Source organism: Amblyomma americanum, chromosome 1 (assembly GCF_052857255.1).
Source record: "Amblyomma americanum isolate KBUSLIRL-KWMA chromosome 1, ASM5285725v1, whole genome shotgun sequence".
NCBI lineage: Eukaryota > Metazoa > Arthropoda > Arachnida > Ixodida > Ixodidae > Amblyomma > Amblyomma americanum.
This window is the reverse complement of record NC_135497.1, coordinates 551368365-551382215: the sequence shown is the minus strand read 5'-3', so window position 1 is coordinate 551382215 and position 13851 is coordinate 551368365. Positions and strand designations below refer to the sequence as shown.

The window sequence follows — 13851 nt, the reverse complement described above, 5'->3', positions numbered from 1 at the left end:
GATCACGGGTGCTCTGCGGGCGTGGTTGGGAAGGACAAACACTAACTTCGCTGCATTTGACATTGAACTGCGCTGCACATTGTCATTTTCCTAAAAGTTTGCTAACAGCATTGCGATGGAATCTTTTTTTTTTTCTCCAAAGAAGGAAGCTAGCGGGAAAAAAGAGGCGCGCACAAGCAGAGAATGACACAAAGATGACAGTGTGCGAGCGTTCTCGGAATTGTTCCGTCCCCTTGCTCGTGTCATCTTTGGCGCGCTGCGCCTTCTCAAAACGACGACTGCCATCTATTATACCCAAGCGCTGCATCGGTGGCATGGGGCTATCAAAGAGAACATTAGAGAAGTGAGCGAAAAAAAATTCCTCTTTCAAAACAATGACCAAGCCTCACACTGTACGCGCGTTGCACGCGACGCTGTACGGGACCGCCCAGCCTATTCGCCGGACGTTTTTTCCCTAGCGTTGTTCCTCTCTCGACATATGGAGGAGGACCTTCGAGGGCACTGATTTTGTTTGATACAATGAGCTCAAATAGGTCGTAAGGCGCTATTTCCTGGGGTGCGACAGAACTTTCTTCTGTTCACGAATCGGAGACGTTGTAAACCGACGTGTGAAGTACGGAGGCTTTCGCGGCGAAATGAAGGGGCGATCTTGGAAGGTAAAAATGTGATCTTGGTACTATTCATGGTGAAATACTGCGCACATCGAAAAGGGACACAGAATGGGGGACGAAGAAGAAACACACAACAAGCGATTGCGTGTGCTCGTTCCCCCTTTCGTTGTGTGCAGTATGTCACCATGGATCCTCACCAACTTGTCCGTCTAGCAGCTCTTTTGACACTACTGTTATTTCTTCGATGCTAAGCTTCGAATTTTTTGAACACCCCTTGTTGTGAAACGCTGTTTGTGGACGCAAAGTCTGAGAGTGTATAGTGCGGGGGAGCAAAAGTTTTGCGAAAAGGCATTGCTTCGCCTTAACAGCGCGTGGTTGCCAACTACTTACTTTAAGCACCGCTTCCGGTATCACCGCACCACAAAATTTAATCTCCGCCTAATACATTGCCAACATGAAGCAAAGTATCGGTATTGTTGCTCGTTTGTAGGTTTTCTGTATATGCTGGCGGCCAGTAAAGTGTCCTCCACGGAGAGTCTATTGCCCGTAAGCTAATTTTGGAGCTGGAAATGCGGTGCGGGCCAAAGTGCGTTGCGGGAGAAGGGAGCTTTCTTGAAGCTCTGGCAAAAGTTCAGGAGTTCTTTCCTATTCGTCTATATTATATACATTCTGTCCAATTAGCGCTTTTGTAGAAGGGGCCCCGTGAGGTAGGTAAAGTTTTGATCCGAAACTATGCATAAGAAGTTGTCGTAGTTAAGGGCAATCTTTTTACTCGTGCATGTGCCACCTATTTGTGTATACTCTAGAATTCAAAAGTATATATCCAAGTTGTCATTATTTTGTAAGACGCTTATAGTAGGGCATTTGACATTCGTGTCGTCTGTACGCTTCTGGCTGGACTTTGATGCTGTCGGCATGTTGTATACTTGTGCGCAGAGACAGCACGTCTAGTATTACAAGAAATGATTCTTCCGTGCAGTCGCCTTACAGCGTGAGAGCATGGGCGCCCTCATATATGGTCAAAGGATCACGTCTCCACTGCAGGCCTCCTGGCTCCGACGGCCGACGGCGCGCTGTCCTGCAGAGCGCTGTTCCAGCTCTCGCAGTTATATCCAGCTGGCTGCTGGCACAAAAGCGTTGTCCTTAAGCACAGTATGTGCTAGTGCCACTGAATTTAAGCATGAAATTTGGTCATCTTCTTGTGACTGCCAGGATCGACCTGAATGCATCGACGAAGCGGAAAGTCTGCTGCCAGCATGTCATTTTGGTTCTTTTTCGTTCAGAATTTGGCGAGCCTGGTGCAACAAACAACTAATTTTCGTAAATTGTTAGCGCAGTATAAGGTGAGAGCTTCCTTTCTTGTTCTCAGTATATTGACCGCAAAGATAAAAGTGTACAGAAGGAATTTTCTACAAGCTTAGTGCTGCAGAAAATTTGCAACTGAAACTGCAAACGTGTATGAACGCTCGTCTTGCGGCTCATATATATTTTTTCTTGTGTTAACGTTCTGGCAACCAAAGGCAAAGAATGCAAGTTGCTTGCACGCCGGTTTAGATGTTGTTAAGTGTCCGAGTAAGCTGTGGTCGAAAAAAGAGAAAACTGCGCCTGAGAACAGGTGCCGCATAGGTAGTCAGATGGAGTCAGCTGATGTTTACAAAATTCGCCAAAAGAAATTTTGCCACTGTCCCGTGCATAAGTGCGGTTCTAAAGTCTTCAATTATTCTATGCTTTGTGCCGTCGAAATTTTGTCGCCGACCAAGGTTAGGGGATGAAGACTGGGACCTACCGGCTCCAATTGACGACTTCGTTATAAAGGCGTTCGGATTTCTCGCCACAAGAATATTTTTTTTAACAGTTCAGCAGTAGTGCAGCACAAGTAGCAATATATTGTATCTCTGAAGATTACCAGTTCCTCATCGCCGCTGCTTTCAGCGCTGAACTGAATCTGCCCGTCGATGTATGGTATTTTTAATTTTTTTGCGGTACAGAAAGTAGTGACATGCTGTCCTGGCAGAATACATTGGAACCCTCAGAATAAGAGACAGTGTGATCCACGAAGATCCCCATGGGCAAGCAGCTTCGTAAAATTTCCCGCCCATACGACCGCAATAACAGTGACCTCTACTTCACTGCGCTTAGGTTTAAGAGACTTGCTGTCGGTACACAAGCAAGGTTTTAAAAAGTTCACAAGCACGACGAACCCTTAAAGCTGCTATTTTCGCGCGCAGCTATTACAGCTCCCCATGCTTATTATTATGATATGAATGCCTTGCTTCCTTTCGTTTTGCCATACCCTAAGTTATATGCACGCCCCGCATCCTTGTGTAATGCTTTCCGGGCCTTTAAGAGAAAAATAAATTAAATAAAATCTTAATTACCATCGACAACGAGGTAAACAATCTTTCATGACTGGGGAATGTATGACCCAATGTCTGTTCGCAGTTGGTACGTGCAAAAACCAAACGGTTTGTGTTAGAGCTTACCTCGAACCTTACGCGTTCGCGCCATCAGGAGTCTTTTGTCTTTGCTTGAAAGCTTCTGCTCCTCAACCAAGAAACTCAGCATCGTGTCGCTGTTTGTATTTCGGCTGGGTTTCCCTGGCACAGTGAGGATCTTCGCTTTGTTTCATTGAGATTGATGGGAGCGTGTCTTTGAATATTAACAAAGTCGGTCCTTAGGAGAGAGTGGGTCAAAACTCAACACAAATTTGCAAAGCGACCGGCATCATTTTTATTCGCAGATATCACAGGCAAGATGAATAAGAACATATTAAAAGTAATGAAACTTATAAATGTCGCATATTGTCCCACCTTACGGGGCAAAATCAGACGGTGCACGGTTGAAAAGTGAGACACCCTTCCAAAATCCATTTATAGTCCGACGAGTTAGCGCGCGGGCGAGCGCCGCTCGCAGTCAGTCGCGCTACGCCGGTCTCGCCGCGCCGGCCGAGCGCCACCCCCTTTATACAGACTATACTGCGCCGTATCATGAGGGCTGCCATCTTTGATCACGTGATCACGCCGCCATTACACGCCTCCTCACTGCTCGGGACGCGCTTCTTCGCGACGGCTGCTGCGCCCGATGGTTCGGTTCCGCGAGGCAGTGTTTCGGCTGATACGGTTGTAAAGGAGTGAGCAGACAACACTAGGGTTTGGACAAAGGTTCGGAGGGCACGTAAGAGCCATAATTTGATCCCTTGAGGCGTGAAAACGTAATCGGCCATCATGTTGCGGAGAACCGCTGAGCTCTCCGTCTTCGAGCCAAGGGATGGTTGCATGAATGCTTGTCATTGCCGGGCCCGTCGGCGCACGCTGGCAGCCGCCGGTTACGTTGGCCGCTGCAGTGCGTCGAACTATAGACGGGGCTGTTCCACCAACGCAACGCAGCGTGCACGCGCGCGCTCGCTCGCTTGCGTTACGCCGGGCTATATTCGCGCCTTTAGTGTCACAGTTGTTCCTCTTTCGCACAGCTGTGTTGCATGGGCGTGCGATTTGGTTCTGTTCGTGGCGTGTGAACACGGAATTTTGAACGTGTTTGTACGCGAGACCAAATGGAACTTGCTCAGTTGTCGGAATGTACTGTACAAATAGTTCTTCGTGCCCGCCGTAGAGAGTGCAATGCTAAGGTTTCATAATACTTTTTATACACTTCCTGTCTTTCATATTTTCTAATTTTCCTTGCTGTTCTGTGGTGAGCACCTTTGGCAGCACCGAAACGCTTCTTAGCACGGGCGCTGTTTGCGTCTCTCCTGAGCTTTCTTTTTGTTTTCTGTGCGCCAGTCAGCATTCAGTGTTCTTGTTTTGTGCGTTCCGACCGAGCTAGAGAGTGGGGAAACACGGGTAGAGTTTTAGAGTAAACAATAAAACCACTACTTTAGCCCCTCCAGAACATCACAACCTCGAGTTTTACCCACATGTAGCTTGCTGCCAAAAAAATTCTGCCTTAGGAACGTATGGTGCCATAATTATTAAACATTGCCTGAAATAAGAGAAATACCCAGTTATAAATTCAAAAATGTAGTGCGCAGACATCCGCGCCTTTGTGACCGCTCTCTACTCCAGGAAAGCTCATTTCAATTTCCTTTCTCCGTTTAGAACGGGCTAATCTTGGCAACCTTAAATTCAGTTGTTGCGAACATGTGGCGGGTTACACCACCTAAATATCACGTTATAATGATTGCTCATTTAAAAGTTAGGGGGCGTTAAGTAGGAATACCTTGCGTTTTAGCCGTGTTTTTCCCCATTCTCCCCTAAGTTCTCGATCGCGCTCACGACGGCGCTTGTAAGCATCGCTTGAACTTATTTGTGGTCTCAAAGACATGATCTAACACAGTAACAACAACGCAGTCGCATTTCGGGGAAGGCGAAATGCTTGAGAGCCGTGTACTGTGCGGTGTCAGTGCAGGAGATCGAAACTTCCGGAGCCCTCCACTGTGGCTTCCATCACAGCCTGAGCCGCTTGGGGATGTTAAACAACATAAACTATCTTACTTTGCTTAAACGTTTTTGAAGACACGACAAGACCACGAGACCCTGACACGTGCCGAGCCAGTTGTTATTTGTCGCTTTTGCATTTTTTTTTTCACCAAAGAGTGCGGCGCGCCCAGCGGTGCTCTTTCTTGTTTTTTTTTCCGATTCAATGAACATGACCCTGTTCCACTGCCGGGCCAGACACTATTTCTCTTCTTGATATTTCTTTACCAACCCTGCCCAGCAGGCCGAGAGCGAACGCTTCACAGCGAGATCCCTCGGACGCCTTGCATTATTAATAAAAGCTACCTGTGTAACATGCAACATGCGGTACAAGCTGCAGAGCAGCGCACCACGGCTCAGAAAGCCTAAAATGGCGGTGGTACTACTAACACAACCCGTTCTTCTCCACACATAGCGCAAAGCGAACTGCCGCCTGTTAAAGGTTGTGCAGTGTAGTTCACCTAAGACTTTACACAATTTTTAAAAGTAGGCTTTTTGAGTCAGAAGAGCGCTTTTTTTGGCATAGCATTGTCAGCGGCACAGTACATCAGAATACAGCTAAGACGTGCTAACTAGCAGGCTGTTTAACTAATATTGAGGAATTAACTTTTTTACTATTACTGTTAGGTTCGTTAATTATCGAGAGGCGTATAGCTGCCGGTTAGTAATATCCATATAAGTGTTTAGAATTTTGAAAAGATGGTAACATTCAGCACGGTGACTAGCCAAATTTTGGCTATTTCGACTAGTTACGTGCACTGGATAGGTTTCTTTGCCTCCAAGATTTACCAAAGCGCATGTATTTTGGCGCGAGGTAGCCAAAATTTGTTGGGCCACAGTGAAGAGGGGAATTGCGTTTTCGAAAATATAAGAACAGTTATCGATATTACTTACGGTGGGCAACACGCTCCTGGATAATTAACGCACCTAACAATGATAGTTAAATATTGAATATTAGTTAACCAGCCTCCTTGTTAGCACGGCTTAGCTGTATTCTGATCTACTTTACCGCTGATAATACTATGCTGAGAAAAGCGCTGTCATATCTCAAAAATCTAATTTTTAAAAATTGTGTAAAGTCTTAGGTGAAACACCCTGTATAGTGGTTTCGGCCTTCGGCTGCGAGGCCCAAGTTCGCGGGATCGATTTCTGGTCGCGGCAACTGCATTTCGATAGTGAAATTATGCAAAACCCGGCACAGTCAGTACGCATTAAAAACTCGATGTGGTCGAAATTCCTCCACTACTGCGCTTGTCATAGCCCATGTATAGCATCGTGACGTCAAACCCCGGATACCGTATCATACAGCTTCCAGAGGCTTAAAATTTTCTGTTTTCTGCGGGAAGTAGTTTGGGATCTATTGTGTGGGGGAAATAGTTTGGGTCGCTGGTATGCGTGCTGTTAATATGTGCACCTAAATTTAAACGGCTGGGTTATTGTTCCTATTGCTTATGTTAAGGATTTCTAGGATCCCCCTTCCTCTCCATTCTCGCTAGCATACAGCAGTCTGGGCAGGTACCCGCTAGCACTCTTGGAATCAGTTTTATAAATAACTAGAAGCAGATATTTCTCCAGAACACTTCCATTTCGTATAATAAACTGAACAAACTGACCATCGGAGGAGAGCTCTACTCGCTGCCATGCAAAACGCTTTCATCTATATAGACGACTGCTGCGCTCATAGCCTAAGTGACTGTAATTATTTATTGCGTCATTTCAGGGAATATTTCTGAAATATTTAACCTCATAGTTTTAACGTGCAGGCACCAACTATTTTCCAGAAAGCGGTATATTTCTAAGTGCGTGAATATGAGGGTGTATGCGCATGCCACAACTCCATTATTTTTCTGTGCATCAGTAACCGGAAGGCAGGGGTGTCTTGACCTAAATTCTCCTTCCGATGGGATTCTTTTAATCGCTCAACAGGATGCCAGATTACAAAATTTGGCCGCAGATTTAACATTGTGTTGCTGGCGTCGGTCTGCTCAGAAAGGAGGGTTCAGCGCCACGCGCCACGATTTATTCGCGTGTAAAGTTCATAATGCTCATGCGCGGCCTCCAAGATTGAGCGATCCGATATGCGATAGGTTTCAGGCGGCTTTAGCGAACGCTGCCTTGACGTCAGATCTATCAATGCATGACTCATTAGTAGTTCTCAGCCCTCTCATGTACCGAGTTGTCATCATGATCCTCAGCCTGACTACGCCCACTGCAGGACAAAGGCCTGTAAGCTTGTCTTAGGCGCAGCCGAAGGAGGGAGGTACATGGCCCCCCACCTAGACTTCAAGTCGAACCCGCACTGATGGGCGGCGGCACAGGTGGGGAAGGTGGGAGTCAGAGACCGCAGACGGGGGACAGGCATTGAAAGGCTGCACTGGGAGGCATTCAATGGAGCTCTCCACTTAGGCAGGCTTAAGGCGGTCCGTACTGACATTCTTCGTGGGCAATATGAAAGGGCGTGGCAGTTTTGACGGTGCGGCGAAGGACGCGGAATGGTCCGTCGTAAGCCGGGGTGAGTGGTGCTCGGACAGCGTCGCGGTAAACGAACTTCACATGGGTGGAAGTGGCGAGATCCGGGTGGACAATGATGGTGTTGTGGTAGTGAGGGCGAGGCGGAATAGGCCGGAGGTCTTTAGCATTGTCGACCAGACGCTGCAGAAACTCTTGCGGCTGGGCGGGTAGTTGCGCTGATGTGAAGTCTCCGGGGAGACGCAGGGAACTAACGTACAGCAGCTCTGCTGCAGATCACTGAAGGTCGGCTCGGAGAACGGCCCGTAAACCCAGGAGCACAAGGGGTAAGCTATTTACTCAGTGGGCGCAGTTCGGACGGCTAACTATGGCAGCCTTCAGTTGGCGGTGAAGGCGTTCCACCATGCGTTAGCGCATGGGTGGTACTGGGTGCGCGGCTGCGCCTGGCGCCCAGAATACGGTCAATGACAGCAAACCGAGTACACTCATACTGGCGCCTACGGTCTGTTGTCACGGTGTCAGAGCAACCAAAGCGTGACATCGACGAAGAAATGAAGGCTCGGGAAAAAGTCTCACCGGTAATGTCACAAATTGGAACAGCTTCCGGCCAGCGTATGAAACGTTCGACCATGATGAGGATAAATAAAACATTTTGCAGGGCGAGTTGGTTCATTTTGCTCGAGGGGATGCTTGTAGCGCGACAAAAAAACACAAGGGACAGAGACGAACGGGACAAGCGCGGGAGGCGTTTGTCCCGTTCGTCTCTGTCCCTTGTGTTTTTTTGTCGCGCTACAAGCATCCCCTCGAGCATGATGAGGATGTAACGGTATCCTTTTGACACGTGTAGAGGACCCACGATGTCGAGATGAACATGGTCGAAACGACGGCCGAGGCGAAGGAAGGCCTGAGAAGGAGTCTTGGTATGACGGGAGACATTTGTCGCCTGGCAGCTGGGGAGACATGTGCTCTTCCACGAGCGCACATCACATTAATAACGGGCCAGACATAGCGCTGGGTGACAAGGCGCAGAGTAGCCCGAATGCCTGGGTGACAAATGTTGTGGAGCGAGTGAAAAGAGGTCTGGCGAAGTGCAGCCGAAACAAAAGTGCGCGGAAGGTCTGGCTCGATATCGCACCACAAGGGCTGAGCTGAATACGGATGAGGTACAAGCCGTAGTCGGAGTGAACGGTGGTTCTCACGAAAAGCCTAGACCTTGCTGCCATCCTGCTGTGCGGAAGACACTGCGGCCCAGTCGATGGTTTAAGCTGGAGAGTCAACGACAGCGATACGTGAAAGGGCATCAGCGGCACTGTTGTCGGCACCTTTCACGTGACAGATGTCAGGTGTGAATTCCGAAATGTAAGCGAGATAGCGGAGTTCGCAGGGCAGGCATTTCGAAGAGTTGACCCGGAAAACTTATGCCAGTGGCTTGTGATTGGTGAGCACATGAAAATTGCATCCTTCCAGGAAATGCGGAAAGTGCTGTACGGCAGCGTAGATGGCGAGCAGCTCGCAGCCGAAGACACTGTTTCGTGTCTCAACAGGAAGCAGCTTCCGAGAGTAAAAGGACAAAGGCTGCCACTCGGAGTTAATGAGCTGCTGTAAGACGGCTCCGACAGCCACGATAGAGGTATCCACCATCCATCTAGTGGGGATGTTGCTTCGCGGATGGATGAGAAGCACAGCGTGCTTGGCTGCAGTAAAGGCGGCCTGAGCTTCTGCTGACCAGGAAATGGGAGAGGACGGGGAACCGGTTGACCGAAGGAGGTCGGTGAGCGGGCAGAGCAGCTCTGCGCAGTGCGGTACGAAGTACCCGGAAAATTCACTGGGATCCCGCTTGGGCACTAGATGCAGCGGGGAAGCCCACGCGCTGGACAACGGGCGTATAAAGCCGAGCTCCTGTATGTGGTCGAACTCCCGCTTGGCGATGGCAAGACGGTCCCCAAAGTGGCGGCGTGGGCGAGAGGTGACGATGTGATGGGTTACCATTTGCTTAGGCGGCTGAGTAAGGTTGCATGGATTGGTCAACTTCGGAAAGGCCCCCAGGATTTTCTTGAACGGCGACGAAGGTACCAGCGTGCGGATGCCGATGGGAGCAAGGCCAGACAGGGCTCCAGAGATGGACAGAAGATTCAAACCACCAGTCAAGCGATGACGCCGTATGCTGACGTCGAATTCCAAGTAGGAGAAGAAATCCGAGCAGAAGATCGGGTGGACCACATCAGCGATGACGAAGAACCATCAGAAAATGCGGCCGAGTCCGAAGTCGAGGGTGAAGGGGCTCAGACAATATGTCGCTATAGACGACTCGTTGGCAGCATGAAGCGAGTGCCCCGTTGACTCGGAACGGTCAGCCTCAGTCGGGGGCACAACGTTGATCTCCGCGCACGTGTCTGCAAGGGACCGGGTGCCAGATAGCCTGTCGGTAATCATAAAAAGGCGGCCGCGACGACAAGGGGAACCACACTTTTCCGCCAGTAATCTCGGCGGGCGTTTGCGACCACGAACATTGGCGCGGTGCCGGAAGCGGCGGTGGTACCAACATAGAGACGGAGGGCTGGGGCTCGGAGCATGACGAGCACGTGAAGGCGAGCGATGGCTGGGAGGAGACGAATAGTCCACTCTGGGCGGGCGACGGAGTGCGGCGACCGAGGCGGTAAGCTCATCGATGCGGGACTTAAGGCGAGAAATCGTCGTGTCAGGAGACGACAAGACAGTAGAGACGGACGGGGAAGCCACCTCAAGAACAAAATCAGCGAGCTCCGCCGTGCGATCGAGGGTCACGTCGCCAGCCGCCGTGAGGACAAGGCGAATTGGCTGAGGGAGGAGGTTGAGGAAGGGTTCTCGAAGCAACACAGTGTAATAGGGGACGTCGCGCTCCCCGAGAAGCTGACGGATCCAGCGCAACAGTTGGAATGGGCGCCGGTCGCCAGGGTCCTCCGCGGTAAGGAGCTGCTGGAGGCGAGCACGTTCCGACAGCATGAGTCTCCCCAGCACTTTGGTCTTGAGGTTTGGTCTTGAGGTGCTGTTAGGGTGCATCGCCCATGGATTCGGAGAGAAATTCCGAGAGTTCGCAGGCCACATTAGGAGGAAGCGCGGAGACAACCTGGTAGTATCGCGTCACTTCTGAAGTGATGCGATGGAGGCTGAACAGCGCCTCGATCTGTAGAAACGAGACTTGCGGGTTCTGAGGCCAGAAGGGAGGAAGGCGAAGCCGCAGCGATGCGACGTCCTGCGGGTGCGAGTTCTGTTCAGTGGAGGGGCCGCCCATTTCAGTAATGGTGTTCGTACTAAGTCACCACTGGTAGGCTTATGCCTCAAGAGCGAAGGAACGTCAGCTCACTGGGATCTAGGCAAGAATAGAACAGCCAGCCGCTGCTTCACGTGCCACAGCCCCGCCCCTTCTTTATTTTCTTTCTTGCGTGGGAACACTTTGGCCGTGCTCTAGGCGCAGCCAATGGAGGGCGCTACAGGCCTCTCCCGTATATAATCTCCAATTAACCGTGTCCTGTGCCAGCTGCGGCCACCCTATCACCGCAAACTTCGTAACCTCATCCGTTCTCCTAACTTTCGGCCGTCCTCGGCTACGCTTCCCTTCCCTTGCAACCCAGTCTGTTGCCCTTAAGAACCAGCGGTTATCTTGTCTTCGCATTGCATGCCCTGCCCAAGCCCATTTCTTCGTATTTTGATTTCGGCTAGGATGTGCGGCGCTAGTCTAATCGCTCTCGTCATCAGCAGTGAAGGGTAATTTTCTCGTATGTATCACAAGATGGTCATAGAAATAATATGCTGATTTCGTGTTGTATATGCTTCCTAATTGAGGAAACTGTTGCTATTTTTGTGACAATATATATAACTCCGTAAGTTGGCCAAAACTTGCAGCGACAAGTGGGTGGGTTTGGGCGCAACACTGATGCCACTCGATGTGTTCCGCAACTCTGGGTATGAATGCAAGATGGATTTTGTGTTTATGCCGCTACATTCTCATTAACGCCGTGGTTAAGTTTAAAGTGGATGCCTCGTCACGTAACGAGTGATGTCATTGTGTTCGGTCCAAGCAGTTTCTGGTATTCTGGTCAGTCAGCTTGGCCTGTTGCGCTGCGCCAGTAACATCGACGTTGCGTAGACTGGAAAAGTCGCCTTAACAATATTGCTGTAAAACAGTAATGCTCGTGACGTCACCAGCGTGACCGCGAACAGCAACAATTGTCGCTAAGTCTGCAGCGACGCTAACGCACGCACTTTCGCGTTCATGGTGCAGGTTCAAGTGCTATTTCCGGGAATTCCTGCACGGCCGGTGCTGGTCTGAGCCCCTGATCCGGAACAAGCAGTGCACCACCAGCCCTCAGCTGCGCTGCTCCACGAGGACGCAGAGTCTAGCCCTCAAGGGCTTCTCTCGCCGACACGGCAACGGTGCGCCGCCGGCACTCCCAACCACCACGGAACAAACCTAAATCCCTTCGTCGCCTTTTGGTGGGCTCGCTGCCAGTTGCTCCTGCATAAGTAAAAGCCGGTGTTAGGTGTGCGGTCTCCTACTGGCAAGGAAAGACCTCTGCGAACGGTTACTCAGGCACTTTCACTACTCGTCCTGAAGGAGCTTTCTTTTGCACAATCTGCTCAGCTTGCCTCATTCACGCCAGAAGCTTGCAATCATTTTCATGCCCAGGTAGGATCCGACCTATCTTAACCTCCGTGCCGGCAGCGGGATTCCTTCGTATATCCTCAAACGCGAAAAAGTGACTGCAGGTCTGCTGCCCAAGAACCCAGCGTGTGCAGATGACATAAGCGCACCAGGCTTGTTAATTGCGCAGAACAGTGTAGCCGCCAGGAGGCGCCCGCGTTGCCCTAAGAAGGGTGTAAATATCGCGGGATTGTAAACAGGGCCGATAATTACCGAACAGGAGCCCAGAGTGCACGTTCTGCGCTTGTTCTTCGATGTGAGGGGAGCGTCGCGCCTGTAGCTTCGCACTCGAAATCCAAATGAAGGTAACGTAAGCCCTAAAATGCATCATTCCAAGATCAGCAGAGTGGCCTTCTTGGATATGAAATCTGCAGCTTTCATCAAAAGCATGACTTTTTTAACAAAGCAAACACTATAAACGTAAAGAAACCGCAACAATTCCGTACACGGCTTTCCGCATTAGGAGTGATGACAATGTTGAGGCAAGCAAGGCAGTCGGCTGCTTCTCCTCAATTACCACGGTGAAGTAACGACACTCATGGTGAAATAAAATTATATAATTTTTGTCTTGAATCAGTTTCTGTGTGATGAACTGCAAATAATAGAATGATAACTAGAATGCCCGAAATAATAAAAATGATGATGGAGTCGTTTCGTCGCACGTGGCCTGCGTAATCACAGCATGCGATTTTGTGGCGCCACGCTCTGGCTCGATGGAAGCATTCCTTCATTCAGCTGTCAGTTTCCCCATAGATAAACAATTTCGCTCGTGAAGAAAGCAGGAAATGAGTTTGGTTCGGCCGCACTAATCCACTGTCATAAAGAAATGAAATGCATGCGAGCTGAGTTGATGGTTTCTCTAACGCTTGCTTCGTATCATAACTACTAAGATTTGGTGATCTCCGAAATATTTGAAGACTTGGCGGGACGCTTAAGCGCCGCCTTAAGGGTATGGCGCGATAGCATTAATGGGTCCTTTGAGCAGCCTGGGGTCCTCATTGCTGATAACTTCGCAAACAGGAGCAATGTTCTTTATTTATTTATTTTTACTTTTTGTTTTTATCTTTTTTTACGGCAATACACTCAAGGCCTCCCATTAACCAAGTCGAACGAACGTTCGAATTAGTCGAGGGCTAGCGTGGACGGCTCACTTCCCAAGTCCAGGCTCGAGAATTTTTCTTTTCATCGCAATTTCTTTTCTTTTTGACACTCACTGTGTAAGCCGGGTGGAATGACGTCACGAACCTATAGACGAAATGAGGAATTGTGCAGTGATGTGATCACTGCCCTATCGAAAAATCTCATATGGATGCATATGTGTCTCGTATGAATTTATATGTGTCTAGTATGTGGTCATACGAGTTGATATGTGTCCAAAATGTGTTTCGTTTGGGCTGATATGTGTCCCTAGTATCCGTCGTATGGGTTTATATGTGTCCTTCGTATCCCTCGTATGGGCTGATATGTGTCCTTCGTATGCCCCGTATGGGCATATGTGTCCTTCGTATCCCTCGTATGGGCATATGGGTCCCTCGTATGCCTGTATGTGCTGATACGTGTCTATCGTATCAGTTGTTTGAGCCGAAATATGGATTTCGTATCACCCGAATACGTATCA

The 13851-nt window shown here is 49.5% G+C and overlaps 1 protein-coding gene across 1 annotated transcript in view; it reads left to right on the top strand.

The window, feature by feature from the left end:
• LOC144116329 (tachykinin-like peptides receptor 86C) overlaps positions 1-12803 on the top strand; it is a 669775-nt gene extending 656972 nt beyond the window's left edge. The window contains exon 5 of the mRNA XM_077651073.1: positions 11814-12803. Within this exon, the coding sequence (XP_077507199.1) occupies positions 11814-12006 (193 nt within the window). The 3' untranslated portion in view covers positions 12007-12803. The remainder of the gene's footprint in view (positions 1-11813) is intronic.
• The last annotated feature ends 1048 nt before the right edge of the window (positions 12804-13851 follow it).